This window comes from Monocercomonoides exilis, assembly GCF_001643675.1.
Source record: "Monocercomonoides exilis strain PA203 chromosome Unknown scaffold23-1346700, whole genome shotgun sequence".
NCBI classification, from domain to species: Eukaryota; Preaxostyla; order Oxymonadida; family Polymastigidae; genus Monocercomonoides; species Monocercomonoides exilis.
In genome coordinates this window covers 598,608-614,369 of record NW_027150568.1, presented here as the reverse complement: position 1 = coordinate 614,369, position 15,762 = coordinate 598,608, and the positions used below count along the sequence as shown (strand labels likewise).

The 15,762-nt window shown below is 33.8% G+C and overlaps 3 protein-coding genes across 3 annotated transcripts; 1 reads left to right on the top strand and 2 right to left on the bottom strand.

Annotated features, from left to right (window-relative positions):
- Positions 1–477: 477 nt before the first annotated feature.
- Positions 478–1,720, top strand: MONOS_4196 (uncharacterized protein). The gene is made up of 3 exons (XM_067874250.1): positions 478–833; positions 927–959; positions 1,055–1,720. Exons 2-3 carry the CDS (start codon positions 935–937, stop codon positions 1,552–1,554), a joined length of 525 nt encoding a protein of 174 aa, XP_067727189.1. The 5' UTR covers positions 478–833; positions 927–934; the 3' UTR covers positions 1,555–1,720.
- MONOS_4195 (uncharacterized protein) lies at positions 1,682–4,175 on the bottom strand. Its single transcript, XM_067874249.1, has one exon. It carries the CDS (start codon positions 3,841–3,843, stop codon positions 2,362–2,364), a length of 1,482 nt encoding a protein of 493 aa, XP_067727188.1. The 5' UTR covers positions 3,844–4,175; the 3' UTR covers positions 1,682–2,361.
- A 653-nt stretch (positions 4,176–4,828) lies between these two features.
- On the bottom strand, positions 4,829–6,588 carry MONOS_4194 (uncharacterized protein). Its single transcript, XM_067874248.1, has 4 exons — positions 6,515–6,588; positions 6,336–6,372; positions 5,780–6,270; positions 4,829–5,682 (listed from the first exon to the last, which is right to left on the bottom strand). Exons 1-4 carry the CDS (start codon positions 6,533–6,535, stop codon positions 4,921–4,923), a joined length of 1,311 nt encoding a protein of 436 aa, XP_067727187.1. The 5' UTR covers positions 6,536–6,588; the 3' UTR covers positions 4,829–4,920.
- Between the last annotated feature and the right edge of the window lie 9,174 nt (positions 6,589–15,762).

The following is a 15,762-nucleotide window of genomic DNA, read 5'->3' as shown; positions in this document are numbered from 1 at the left end:
CACTCTTTCATAATTCACAATTTCATTCTTTTCATATTATTATCTATTTTCTTGTTCAATTTTTCAATCAAATGTCTCGATTCATCCGCCTCAACACAGCACAACAAACTCAAAGTCATATAAATATATATATATTGTTCTTGAATAAGAATTACAAAAATAATTTAGCTCACCCTTTCTTTTCTTTTATATTTATTGAATCTCAATTTCTTGCGTTTTGATGAGATATTAATTTTCAGCCATTCAGTTGTTGAGAGGATATTTATTAATATATGTTCTATCATGTTTTCAGAATTGATATAACTTCAGCAGCAGAGAAATTTTTCGTTTTTTAAAAATTCTTCATTTTTCACCAAGTAATTAATGATATTTATCGGCCAAAAGAAATGTCGAGTGTATGAGATTTTGTTGTGCACCAAAGATACGAGGAATTGATATGCGAGCAGGGTCAAAGATTTCTTTTTCAAAATTAAATAAACGCACAAGATGTGAACTAATTTAAGCATACATTCTTGTTCAATTCGTTTGGAATCAAAATACATTGGAACTTGCAGAGTTTGCTTTGAGCAAATATTTAAAATAAAATGAAATGTGCAAATCTATCGCAATACTTGTATCTTCAATTTCGATTTTTTGTAAAGGGGAAAAATGTTTTCAATTTTTCAATGAATACCCATCTTTGAAATAGAAAAGAAAAGGAGATTTCGCTGGGGATGTTTTATGTTTGCTTCCTCCGATTGCTTTGAGTGAAAAAAGAAAGATAAAAAGTGGGAAAGAATTCTGCCGGCAAACAAAGCATTGATATTTTTTGAGTTTATAAAGCACAAAAATAGGTATAATTTTCACAAATTTCTCTGTTTTTATTTATCAGCTCATTTTCAACTTTGATGTTTCTTTTTTCTGACTAACTATTGAATATTTTTAAGAAAAAGCAATGGAATTGTGGAACGAGGAATTTGGTATGCTTATTAATGATTGATTGAATTGCATTTATTTTTATTTGTTTGTTTATTGAATTGAAAATATTTGTTGTGTTCGTTTCCTCTCATTGAAGAACTATTTGGCGAGGATGCTCAAACCTGTTTGAAAGAGCAAGTGAAAAATAACAATTCTATTGCCACTGAAGGAAAATTGACCCTAGAAAGAAGGAAAGAAGATTTTGACGGTGAAAAGATGGTCAAAAGAAAAGAAAGCTTCAGAAATGAAGAAAGAAGAGAGGAAGATATTTGGGAAAGCAAATCAATTGATGCAGTCAAGTCCGTTTCATCAATTCATTTGATGAAAAGGTCAAAGGCCACAAACAGATTGAAGGCAAAGGAAAAGAGGACAGAGGCAGTTGGAAGCAAGAATTTTAATAAGGAAGAAAGGAGAATGGGAGAAGATGCAAGAAGAATAAGAAGAAGTGAGAAAGTGTTTGGAGATTTCAGTGCAGAGGAGAAGAAAATTCTTATTGAACATCTGGACCAGTTTGTGGGAGCTATGCAGAAAAGGCAGAGGAGGATTGAGCTTCTTGCAGCTGTGGAAGGAAAGCGTCTGTGGGCAACGGAAGAATAAATATGTTCATGGTTTTCTTCAATTTGTATTTATTTTCTATTTTTATACACTTCAAATTTTTTGTTTTGTTCTTCATCCAATAATCATTTCACATTTCCGGAAAAATTTTTTAAATTATTTTTTATCATTTTTGCAAATCAACACTTTTCTTATTTTCGCTCTATTATTTGTAAACAATGTTTAAGAAAGAGTTCCGAAGAAATCAAATAAACACAATAAAAAGTTTAAACAAAGAATGAAGATATCGAAATATAAAAAAGCATTTATAAGAATTCTTGAAAATAAAAACAACAAATAATAAAACAAAACATGCAATCCTATACAACTCGAACAAAAAAAAAGAATAACTGGAGAGACAAAATACGTTGCCAAATCGAATGGAGTGATAGAATGAAGAGAGAAAGTGAGAAAGAAAGAAAGAAAAAGAAAAGAAAAGGAAAAAACCCGATCAGCACAAACATTCAAATTTTCTCATTAGACTTTACAGGCACGTGAGATTTCTCACAAATAAGATTGTAAATACTAAACCAAAAATTAAAAATAAAAAATAAAAGATTGTTGGAAACTGCCAAAAAAGCTGAAAAAGAAAAAAAAATCAAAAAATCAAAAAATCAAAAAATCAAAAAATCAAAAAATCAAAAAATCAAATAAAAATTTCAATGATTGTAAACTCCGAAAATGATATGACCTACACATCATTTTCATTAAAAAAACATCACAAATTACAATTTCTTTCCTCTCATCTCCCTTCGACAAGTATATAAGCAACTTCAATTTCACGTTAGTTGGCTGTTTTATGTCCACATCCTAATAAGGCATCTGGTTCATCTGCATTTCGTTTGGTTGGTACAGCGCAGACTGTGCAGCAGCTGTTACCGCATATCCTTGATAGGCATACGCATTCTTGTCGTATCCTCCGCCCATCGCTGTCTGTCCCTTCATTGGAGCCATATTTGTCCCAACAAACGCGGTGCTCTTCTTCCTCCTTCGGGTGACCACACAGACAACAGTAACAACGGTCACAACTGATATCACAAGCAGCACAACCACAATGACTATGGCCGCGATGCCGCCGGGTGTCAGCTTGTTTCTGTCGTCAGATGTGTGTTTTCGGAAGAGCAGATCGTCCATGTCCACAACAAACGGACGGGACTGCTTGTATGCCTTGTTCGTCGTAGGATACTCAAAAGTGGCATTGAATCTCGCTGGGAAGTCGTTTTCGTGTATTTCAACTCGAATATAATACGTATCGACAGGCATGATGGCAAGCTTCCGGAGCTCATTGTCCGTCCCGTTTGCACAGAACTTCAGTTCGCAAGGCAGATAATGCAAAACAAATATAGTCAGCTTATAAGTACCACCGGTAACTAATTCCGCCTTAGAAACGGATTTGACAGCAGGAGTGAAAAACGGCTCGCGATCTACAGTGAGCGACGTTCCAGCTGCTCGGCATTTTCTCAGGTCAAAGAAATTTCCCTCTTCGTCGCTTCCAAATTTTTCATAAGTGCCACTTGCATTGACGAGGCCATCTCCAATGCACGTCAGAGGTCTTCTTGAATTATACACATTTTCAACTATTGACGAAGAAAACTCTACGTTACTCAGTTTAAGTGAGCCTTGATCCATAAATATAGTCCCAAAAGTGCTTGAAAGGTCCGAATCACTTATTTTTGTCGTACAATTATCCAGCTCGAAACAGGCATGATTCCAATTACAAACTTCTGCATCTTTCAAATGTTTTCTATCACAAGTCGAAAGATCTGTGAAATGAACTTTTCGAATAGTTAAGTTGGAGGTAACTGCAGTAATAACTTGATGGGCTTCGCTCATATTTTCTTCTGATTCAAGAAAATTTGAATAAAATATTGGGCAATAAAGTGAAACTGATGAATTTTTCAAAATAAAGGCAATGGGAAAGCTATCAGTTTTCCATGTAAGTGTAATGTTTATATATTCCAATGTAAGTTTTGCCTCTTCAACTTTGAAAAAATATTCACCTTTGTTATTATTCAAACAGCAGTTTTGATCAGATTCTTTTGAATTGAAGACGGTTACCTCACCTTTGAGAATGTCCATTCCATCAACATAATAAGTGAATGGCTCTAAAGATATGCTGCGCTTCAAATCATTGCTCGTTTTCTTCATCAAATATTGCAACTCAAAGCATGGCTTTTCTTTTGTTCCACAATCTTCGCTATTTACACCCTTTTCAAATTGGACATAATACGTAACCGTATCGTCATCACTTAGGATAAATTCAACAATAAAACACAATTCCAAAAGCCACATTAAGAAAACGATCAAAGTTTTTCAATTATATGATCAAGCTTTTCTATAATGGTACAATTAATGATGAATGGAACTAAAACGATATAATCTTATCAATACCAATTTGCTCACTCAAAAAGTTAGAAGTGAAATCGAATACGAAGATGAATGATCTTCCTCTGTGTGAATAATCATCTGATAAATCAAAAAAATGGCTCGTTTTGTTTCAATCAATTTGTTGTTAAAAATAAAAGTTGTTATTATTGAATTAGACCTTTGCGACAATAATTTTTCATGAATTTTGTATCGATCGAATTTTTTTTCAAAATAAGAACTAATTTTGCACTGTTAAATTATTTTTGTTTTTTCATCCTGAAATGATTTGCCTCCTAAAGAGTCTTACGGAAAAATTGATATGAATTAGCACAATCATCATTAGTATTTGTTTTATTTCAGATATTAAAAGTAGTTCTGTATTCCTTTAACTTCAACCCTTGTCATTCATCGAAATTCCATCTGATTTCTGAGAACGGAAGATGAAAAATTTTAACCCAACGATCAAAAAGAGAATCTAAGAGACGAATGTGTGTCGCAAGAAAAATATGAAACACATCAAATTGCTAATTCATTTCAAAAAAGATGGGGAAATATAAATTCTTAAGTCTTATTATCTGCCCCATTAAAATAGATGGGTGAAAGTTATTATTATTGATATGAAAGTGCAATTTCGAATGGATGTGTCAGGAAACACGACTGAAGAGTCAAGCGAAAACACTCAAATCTGAAGAAGTGTGTAATATATCGAAAAGGAGCTGTTGAAAGTATCAACAAAGAGAATGCGTTCAGAAAACAGAAGGAATCGCTTTGAATATGACAAACAGAATGTGTGATTTGAGGAAGAGCTTTCTAAAAAAAAAGGGGCACATCATCCTTTATTTGATTTTTTTTTCTTGTTGCTTCACTTCATTTTGATGAGGCAAGATTGAAAAATTCTTTTGAACAAACTTATAAATATAAATTATTTTTGCCATTTTGTGAAATGATGAAACAAGAAAAACAAATAATTGTGAGTCACAAAATTCAAAACATCTCATTCCATCAAACATTTAGAGAATAATCTGAAATATGCATCGATAACTGATATGAATAATATTTTGTTTTGTCAATAAAATAAAATATGCCATGAAAGCTTGTGTTGGTATCTTCGTATCCTTCTTCTTCCATCATTTCGTGTATCTCCATTTTCATTGCCTTTCTTTTCGCTTCTGAAGCTTCACCATCCTCCTCCTTTTTCAGTCTTTTTAAAATTTCCAAAAGGCATATCATATAGTTCATAAAAAAACTGTCATTTAATGTTGGTCGCTGAAGCTCCTTCAAAATGAGATCAAAAACTCCGCCTTTCAGCAAGTCATCAATTTCGATATTTCTCTTTCCGGCTGCTCCTCTTAACAACTCTATGCATCGACAGCTAATTCCTCTGTGATTAGCCATTGCAACTCGGAATATCTGAACAATGCTTCCGATAAGCTCAGAATATTCTTCATTCCACAATTTGCAATCCTTGATGAAAACGTGCAGTATTTTCAGCCATTTCATCAAAAGAATATCTTCTTCTGTTTCTTGTTTCTTATTTTTAACCGCCCAATTCACATATTTTGCCTCTTCATTCAACTCTCTTCCTGCCTCTCTTGCAAAATGCAGCTTGTTCACAATCATCTGTTCTAATTTTCTATTACCGTAAAGCCCATTTATCAATAACCTCCACGCAGAATAATACGCAAGACAAGTCAGGTTACGATGCTTTTGATGATGCTTCAAAATTTCTTTGATCTCTTTTTGATGTTGTTCTCCAATCCATCCCTAATCAAAAATAAATAAATAAATAAAAGAGGGAGAAATAAATAAATAAATAAATAAATGGGGAAAAAAATAAATAACAAAATAGAAATGCTCACACATGTTCACCGATGCGGCTCAAAGCCAACAAAGCCATTTCCACCTCTTTTTGTACATTTTCATCTTCCACATTGTTCAATGCAACTTTCAGAAGGCAAGGCACGCAAATTGATATCAATTCCCAATGAATTTCGTGGACAAGCATAAGATAGCATTCACAAAGATCAACAAGAAGCTTTTCATCTTTTCCTTCTTCTTTCTCATCTTCTTCAATTATCATCTTTTGAAATCTTTCATTCAATGAACAATAATCAAAGTCAGGAATCCATTCACATTTCAGCACTTTGAAATACCCAATGTGCTTCCCCAATAAGCATGCATTTTCCAAAGTCAATTTCTCTTCTTCAATCATTTTATTCAAATTGTCGAGCAGGCATCCTGAAAAAATAGAATTAAAGTCCTCTTTGCTCATCCTTTCTATCACTCCATTCATTTCTTCGATTTTCGCTTTTTGTTCTTCCTCATTGCAACCTTCAAGTTCAGAAAACAACTCTGAACAAAAAAACGGAAAAAGAAATGCAATCAGCAAGAATTCAAATGCAATAATATCTGCAAACTAGTTAATTTTTGAGCGATATCCTTTGCCGACATTTTCTTGAGAACGTTGCATTTAGAAAACGATATCATTTTCACATGCACGTTGAATAAGAACACGTTTGATGAGAAGAAGCAGGGAAGAAAATAATAAAATAAAATAAAATTGAAGAGCCTATCATAAAAATATCAGTGTTTATGCCTTCGCTTTTAGTATTTTCATTGGCAAGAAATTAAAGAAAATGCAAAGATTTATCTTTCCTCTTTATTTGTAATGGATTAAAAGATCGAATTTCACTTTTTTTGAACAATATTAAAAATTGGTAAAAATAAGCAAAAGGAAAATGAATTATTCCTTTGGCATATGAAAGACTTAGAATAATTTGTTAAAAAAAAAATTTAATTATTTTGATAGAACGCAGTGAGGCAGGTTTTCTCCGAGATGATGAGTATTGCACACGATTAATGGGTGGATTAAGTGAGAACTTCGCTCTCCCAAATATGACGTGGAAAAAAGGGCGAGATGAAAACATAGACAAAAACATTCAAACTATTAAAAAGTATATTATAAATTGTCCGCTTCACTTCACCACGGACTTCGCCTTTTCGCCTTGGTCACGAAGACCAGAGGGCAGGGGACATTGCTTCTTGGAGCTCTTTCCTGCAGGGATCCGGTGAGGCGAAAGCTCAAAACGGAGCAGAAAGAAAAACCACTCTCGCTTTCACGAAACATGGAAAAGAAAACTGCGTGTGATATGCTCTGCCTCCCGCTCTTCTGCTAATCCAGCAGAGCAAATCCACCCACAACGCACTGTGTGGGTCATTCTGATTCTTCTCCCTGCATTTGTTCGACACTAATTAAAGGAGCAGGATCCTTCAAAGAACTTATTATTCCTTCCCTGTTTCTTTATCCAGGTTTTCGATGCACCAGTATGACTTCGGGCGGTTGATTCTCCTTTTTTCCCTTGACTATCTCGCACCTTTTTTCTCGTCATCTTCTCACAAGCGTATGGCTTTCCTACGTACCCAGCCGCTTTCAGTCTCTCCATCCGCATTTGAATTATCTCGGAGCAAACCTGTCTCACTGCGTTCCATCAATTCACAATGGAGCGAATCTACGAACGCAAGGAGCCAGTTTGCTCCTCAATAATGAGTCTTGAAAGCCCTTTAATATATTTATTCTTATTTAATTTTATATTTATTTATTTATTTATAATGATCTTAAACCCTCCTGACTAGCACGTCATCGTGCGGTGGATGAACTGAGAGCATGCGGATGAAGGTGCGGCCCCTGGCTCCACTCCCTTTCTTTCTCAAGGTGATTCTGAGTCCTTCTCAGCAAGTAATTCGATTCTTCTGAGTTCTTTTTCATCCAACCTGAACAGCTCACACCCTGCTTCCTCCAATCTGTGGCCTTCTTTCTCTGTGAGGCAGTGTGTTTGCTTCCAGTCAGCTCGCAAACGCTGCTGAGAATAATGAGAGGTGTTCTCCGACGCCAGGGTGGTCGGGATGATGAGTTCTATGACAAAGCTATTTCTCCTTGCTTTCTCTCTTCTCAAAGATTAAAGTTTCATTTCTTTGACCGCTTTCTCTTTTCTCATTTCTTCTTCTCACCCAGCTTCTGAAAATTTTTTGCAATCTTTTTTCTCTATATTTGCTTGCTCGATACTCATATCATTCCTTCCTCTATTTGTATCCAACTTTTCTTCTTCTCCACTTAGGGGTCCTGGGTATCCAGTTGTCTCCAGGATTAATTTCGTGTCGAAAACCGGAAATTGTAAAGTATTCCTGTTCCACTCTTAAACTCGGTTCACATCTCGCTTTTGCATTGATCTCTTTCCAATCCGAACATATTCTTCTTGATTTATGTATTATAACAATATGTCTAATCGAGAATGTGGTCAAAGAATCGTGTTTTTCAGACTCTCTTTGCATAGCTTCTAACTCTACTTTTATTCTCTACACACTTGCAGGCAGACATTCTATTTTACCAACCACACATGTTCGTCTAAAAAAGTTGTCTTTGCATAGTCCATCCAGCGTTGAAGCGCTTCCACTGCATCGACCCGTGGATTCGGATGTTTATTTATTATAACTTTGATAACTTCACCTCCCGACGTCTTGGTTCGTACTTGTGTCTAAATAGAGTTATCTTTGAATATCGTTGTCTCTCTTCTCATTCTTTCCAGCTTTGCTGGCCTTAAAGCTCCAAAGATCATAGTGTTGATGAGGGCTCTCCTCTGGAGTGCATGTGGGTCTGTTGCGTTATATGTTGTGTCTTCACCTTTTGTGATAGTTGAAAAATCCCACATTGATTCAAATTGCTTGCACCTTCTCTGCTAATCTCTCTCGTAAGTTTAAAGAAATGATCAATATCATTCTCATTCGTCTTTATTTCTCTGAAAAGGAATATTGACTCAATCACTTTTCTTTCAGTTTTATTTTTCTCTCCACTTGAAACATTTGTATTGGATAGAGTTTCAAAAAATTGTGCCATTATACACCTGGCATCTTTGGTTGTGAGGGAGTTTGAATCATCCACATTTTCTCTATCCAAGAATTGCTTTAATCTTCGAAGCGCTCTCCACGTATCTCTTTCACTTTCTTGGTTTCTCAATATTGTTGCTGATAAATCCTTCGCTCCAACATCATCTCCCCATGTTTGAAAAAGGTCACTTCTTAGATGTTCTCCTCTCCAGTCTTGTTCTTATGAATTCTTATGGGGGTAATTTCCTTCCTTCCTTTCTAACCTCTTTAGAGCTCAATCCAATGTTTCTCAATAACAGACTAGTTCAATCTCGTTCATTAACAATTCTTTCTTTCTCTTCCGTATCAGAGGGGATGTTATTGCAGACAAGTTTTTCAGGGAACCGGAGCAATCGTGTCTGCAATAACATCAAGTCTTCTCGGTGCGAATGTTTGAAATGTCTCTGCGACTTTTTCCACTCTCAGTGCATGGCTCGTTTTTTCTATGTCCGGCTGAGAGTATCGATCAGAATATTCGCTGAGATAAGCGGAGTCTTCTCCTTGTTTCATCACTCCCTCCTATATGGCTTATTTCTGTGTCCGCCTCTCGCCACAATCCACTGTCTATTGTTCTATCTTCTCCTTGCGATTATTCGCGAATTTCACTTCTTCATATTTTCTCGCAATATTTAGCGGTTTATTTGAACGCACCTATCTCAGGATGATAAGCTATTTCTTTTCGTATTATCAAATCGCAATTTCTCTCAATATCTTTCTCTCCTTATCTCACAGCAAACTCAACTCTCTCTTCATATTAACTCTTTCGATCTTCAGTGGTTTATTACTCCACAATAATCTCGCGACAATACATGGATCTTTTTTCTCTCTCAGTCACGTTATATTTCGCGGTTTCACATCTATGATAATCTCTCTTGTAATGAATAGTATCCTTTCCAATAATAAATTAATGATATTTCACTATTATAGTTTGATATTGTATCGCAACACAGCTTGTCTATATTTCCTTTGCAAAGGTCTATCGATTTTCTGAGTTTTCTATCTCTATTATCATCTCGCGGCGAAGCGCGGTTCTCTCTTCTCTCTCTCCTCTCTCTCCTCTCTTGGTCTCGCTGCAAGGTGCGGCTCTTCTTCCTTAAAATTTTATCAATATTCTATTATTTCAATGTTTGTTATATTTCGACCCCATGCTCGGCTCTTCTTCCTTTGTTCGGTATATATATTTTTATTGTTTTCGTAATTTCATTCTTTGGGATAAACTCTCGAATATGCACAGCCTCATTTCTATTGATTATTTTTCAGCTGCAATATAAGTATCCTTAGATTGCGATTTTAAAATGAATATGTTTTGTTGATTCAATTATCCATATCTTGCGGAACCGCGCTATTCCTTTCCCTTATAATCATCCTTCAATATTTAGCAAATTATCTATTTATCACTATTCCGCTGCAATATGCGGCTCTTTTTCACTTTAAGTCTGCGTAAATATTTTTCTTTCTTCTGTTTTTTCATTCTCTGAAATAAACTCTTGACAATGCATGTCTTCATTTTAATAAATTGTATCTTTATTAAAAGTGGATTCTATCTCGATAATCATCTCTCTGCAATATTTGAATATATCTTCCTTTATTCTCGTAATATCAAAAGATTTTTAAATTTTCCTATATCTCGTGGCATGTACGGCTCATTTTCCTGATAAATGAACAAAATATTATGTGGTTTACTTTTCCTTGAAAATATATTGAAATACATATCTTAATTATATGAAAATGTTTCACGATTTTTCGTGGTTTCAATTACCAAAATTGTTTCACGGAGCAACGTTGCACTCTTTCCATTGATAATCTCACAGTGATTTGTTGCTTCTATTCTTGTGTTGTCTTTTCACTATGCGCGGCTCTCTATTCGTCTTTATAGGCTGTGCACTTCCTTCCATTCCTGATGATGTATTTCAAGGTCAGAACTTGGTAAGTTCTTCTATAATATTTTCCTTTCTTACCAGTTTCAGAAATCGATCTAAACCTTTTCCATCGCCGTCTATGTATTTTTTGTAACAGCCTGTTGCTTCCTTTTTATTGCGGACAATTTAAATCTACTTTGAATTTGAGTATTGGAGAAGTTAGATCTCAAACCACCCATAAATCGTGTACCATACTCATTATTGAGGAGCAAACCTGCTCCTTGAGTTCGTAGATTCGCTCCATTGCGAATCCTTCACCAACACGAAAAAATAAATTAATTGTTTGTATTGTATTTATGTTTTTTTGTTATTATTTTTATTTTTTTGAAATATCATTTGTGATATCTATGAATTAATTTTTTTTTCTTTTTCAGACTTTTTGAAAATGTTACGGCCTCAACACCAATTGCTATGCTTTTTCGAAACAAGAGTGTGCAATGTGTCATAAATGCAAAACCAATGATCAAAGCGATTTCTGAAAAGAATGACACGTTTTCTGTTTCTTATATGTCTATTAAGTTACAAATAAATATCGAAATTTTTATTTCTTTCTTTAAAATTGAAGAAATACCGTCAAAATTATTTGGTTGGGAATGATAAATATGTGTATTGTTTCTGAGAATTGTTCTTGAAAACATATAAAAATGAGCTTGATGTTTTCCGATTTTGTGTATCTTTTAATTTTTTTGTTTTTTTCTTCTTTTTTTGTTTTGGCTTCATTCAAGCAATCTCAATGAATCATGGAGGTTTGAGAAATGAGAATAAGCTCGCTGAAACAAATGAAAAGAGCAAAAACATCGGAGAGTTGTTGAGAAAGAAGGAAAGGAAATATTTATTGAAATGAAGAAGACCAAGGCTGAGTGCTTCAATCACAATTTTGAAAGATTTATCAAAAAAATATCAAAACAATGGTTATGCAAAGAAATATTATGGACGTCAACTCGAACAGCGAAACAACAAAATTCAGCTCATTCTCAAGTTTATTTCAATCAGAAATGTTCACACATTCGTTGCTGCTTTATCGAACATCTTTGGCATCAAAAGTCAATTGGCTTCAGCTGACAGGAAATAACATTCAGAAGATGGAAACGAAGAATGTTTTGTGATATGAGTGAAGGAAACACACAATCCATTATTTTCTCTCTCATTTACCAACAGAAATTGTTCTCTTCACATGAAAAGAACAAATGCGATAATTCAGCTGCCGTCTTACCAGAACGAACAGAGTGGCTGACATCCATATTCAATATTCGAGTGTTTATCAACAGCAATCCGGATTCTTCACTCAAGCAAACGAGAAGAAAAAAGCATTTCTTCCATATGCAGCGTTTTTCATTCTCTTTTGTTGCTTTTCATTCATTGAACAGAGCAAACTTTCTCATTTTCTTCCTCTTTCTCACCTTCTGCAATTTCTTCAATAACACATTTTCAGGTCGATCCTTCATTTGTTTTGATCGATTATCCGCTGCTTCTTCCCACCAAGCAATCATCCGCTCTCCTTTCAGAATAGAAAGTCACCTTCCATTAAAATCTTTTTTTCCCATTTTTTTCTTCGACTCATTCGCTCAATGTTACAAACTCAGCTGCAAAGACATCATTCCCTGTACAGCATCTGCGGAATGAGCTGCCTGGCACGCAGTGAGACGATATAAATAAAGACGAGAAATACACAACGAAGCAAATTGTGGAATAATTGTACTGAACTGTTCAATTCATTCTGAAGCCAAAACAGAAAGTGAAGAAAATTACTTAAATACTTTGGGAAGTTCGATGATACAAAAGGTGCTATTTGTGCAATGGGCAGCACATGAGATCCAACAAGTTCAGAGATCGATATCTCATCCTTTCTCAACAATCCAAGTATTTCATCGTAACTTTCATTGTTGGAAGTTCTGGAATCAATGGAAAAAGATGATTAAGAATATGATCAAAAAGATAAGGAATCAATTGAAGAAACCATTTTTGAAGATATCGTTGGATTTACAACATCAGAACTGGAAGCCAAAGACAACGAATACACAGATAATTCCTCTCAAATCAGCAAGAATCAAGATATATGCACAGACGCTTTTTCTTTGCGATCGCATTCATCAGAAAAAATGATGCTTCAATAACAACAATGCAAACGGATGAAGAAGAAATATACGAAAGCATCATGAATGAAGACCAGGAAATAGTTGACGTCATCATTATTGGATCAAATGGAAAAATTACTCAAAAAGCAACTGAAAACGTTTCAAAGAACTTCGAAATAAACATGAATGAAAATTCCAATATTTTCCTCTCCATAGAATTCTGAATTGGTTAACGCATTCAATTTATTAGCATATCAATATATAGAAAGATTTGAGTATAACATCAGAGCCAATTGAAAAAGGCTTTTCGCAGAGTTCCTTTTTCCAATAGGAAACAATGAATTCTCCATTAATAATACTTCAAAAGAAATATCCATTAATCATTTCACTTTTCAATTCAAAATCGTTAAATTATCAAAAAACATTTTCTTGTTTATTCTCATAATTGTGAAATTCCTTTTGAAAATAAATAAAAAAAAGAGTTTTCTCAATTATTGCTGAAATGTTGGAACGATTTCACGAAGTTCAAAGCTTTTTGAAATTTCAATCAATCCATTTGTTTTTCCTTTTTAAATTATCATCAAAACCTTTATCTACTTAACCTTAGAAAAGCATTCACATTGTGTAGTATTTTTGTGTTCAAAATTATTCTTTTATTCATAGTGGCTGATTCTGTCGTTTCTTTGTAAAATACATTTATTTTATTCTTTTTTCCATTTTTATTTTCAGTAGTGAAATAACAAAACTTGGACTTGTTAACCTTTTGAAAGGAACTTCAAATCTGTCAGTCTTTATTTTTTCTGGACACATAACGTTTTCCGTATCATCAGAAACACAAGTATAAAAAACCAGGAGTGCACCGGATTGATTGGATTCAGTTTTGTCTTTCTGAATAAAAACTCCTTGTTCAATAACGATGCTTTACTTTTTTCTGAATCATATTCACGCTCAACTATTAATTTTCTTCTGTCAGCGGATTTCATTTTTTGTCCATCATTGCGCTCCTCCACCCACTTAATTTTCCTTCTCCTCATCAGCTTTCTGAATGCGTTTCGAAGAGGACAAGCAATTCCATCATCAAAAGGTTGTATAATTTGAGTCATATTTCCTGTTTCACAGAACACAAAAATGTGTGATCATTTTTGAAATCATAACTTTTTTCGGGGTATTAATATATGTCAAAAGTTAAATTTCTTTGGAGTGATATTATTATTTCAAAAGAAAAAAAAGTATGATAATTGTTCAAAATAACGATATCTGAGACCATATTCATCAAAAAATCGTCTTATAACGAAGTTTTGACTTTTTTACGTTTATTTTTCGATTTTCAAAGTGAATTCTCAGATCGAGAATTTTGATTGAAAAAATTTGGATTCAAAAATAATTACCCAAATAAAACACTGTGTGAATAAAACAAACAATGGAGAGCAAAGGCGTTATGGATCACAACCAAGTATTAGAAAAAAAGAGAATATAGTGGAATAATTTTTAGCAACATGGATAATGCTATCCATTAGCAGAAATGAACATCATTGCAACAGAAAGTATTTATATCCATCCTTTCTGAATTATTGATGTTAATTTCACATGACCAGTCTTTTTTTGAATTCCAAAAGTTCCAGAGGAACAGTTTTCAAAACAGAAACAATGATAAATTGTGGAAGTGCAATTCAAGATTGTCCAATTGTTGTCATAAGTGAATAACGATTATTTGAGGATTCTTTGGTGGAAGCAGGGGCACGTTTTTTTTCAAACAATCATTGTTGATTTTTGTTCAGAATAAATATCAGTGCTGCATCAGTCTGCGTTTATTATTTCAAGCTTGTTGATTGAAATCTTGACATCTTTGTTGAACATAAAATTGAACCATGCTCTGATATTTGATATGAATGCTGAATTCAATTTGATAGTTGGAATTAACGAGAAAGACAGAACTTTGAGCTTGTGCTTCGAAATGAATCCTGACACACATGATAAAGAAGTGGGCTCGAGTTGTTTATCAAAATGCTTTATTGTTGGACAGAAACCAAACAAATTGCTTCTTTCAATGGTTTTGTGTTAAATCTCTGCATTTCTGTGAAGTTAATTCGCCCAACTCTTGGTTCATTTTTCTTCAGAGCTGTGAATGATTTTCTTGAATGATTTTCAACTCACATGTTTCTCTTTCAAGAAAGAAAGCAAACATGGTTTTGTGTAGTTTTCATTTTCACTCAAAAATTGTAATGTTCAATAACATCTGAAAATGCTTTGAATCTAACATGTCGTTTTGTTTAACATTTCAGATATCAAACGCAGCTTGTTGTGGAAAAGTGTCAAAAGCAGCAATTCATATTTCAAGCAAAGTATCAGAATCTTAAACTTCAGACTTCGATTGAACATCTCGAAATTATTGTTTACTTGATACTTTTTGAACGTTGCACATTGTGTGAAAAAAACAATCAACCGATAGAAACGGATATTTGATCGTTATTGGTTATCATGGATAAATGTGAAACATCTGAAATTCAACCTTTGCACAAAATCATTTGTTTCGAATTGAAATCAACAAATGAATAAGGTTGAATATAAATAATAATGATAATAATAATTACGACATTTGAAGCAATATTCTTGAATGATCATCATTTTTTGTTTTCTTTTTTGAAAACCATTGAAAATTTTTGTTTTGATGAAACTTTGTGATTTTCTAATGAAATAAAAAGAACTCATCTGTATTAGTGCTGACTCAAATGGCACACATTAAAAAAACAATGTTATCTGCACATGGATTATATTTTGCATTTTCAAGAATTATCTATCGTTTTTCATTTTCATTTATCTTTGTTACATAGTTGTTCTCGTGAAAAAGATAATGAAGGATATGAATCAACCAAATTACACTTTTCGAAAACATTTTTATTAAAGTGAAAAAACAACAAAAATCAAGAGGA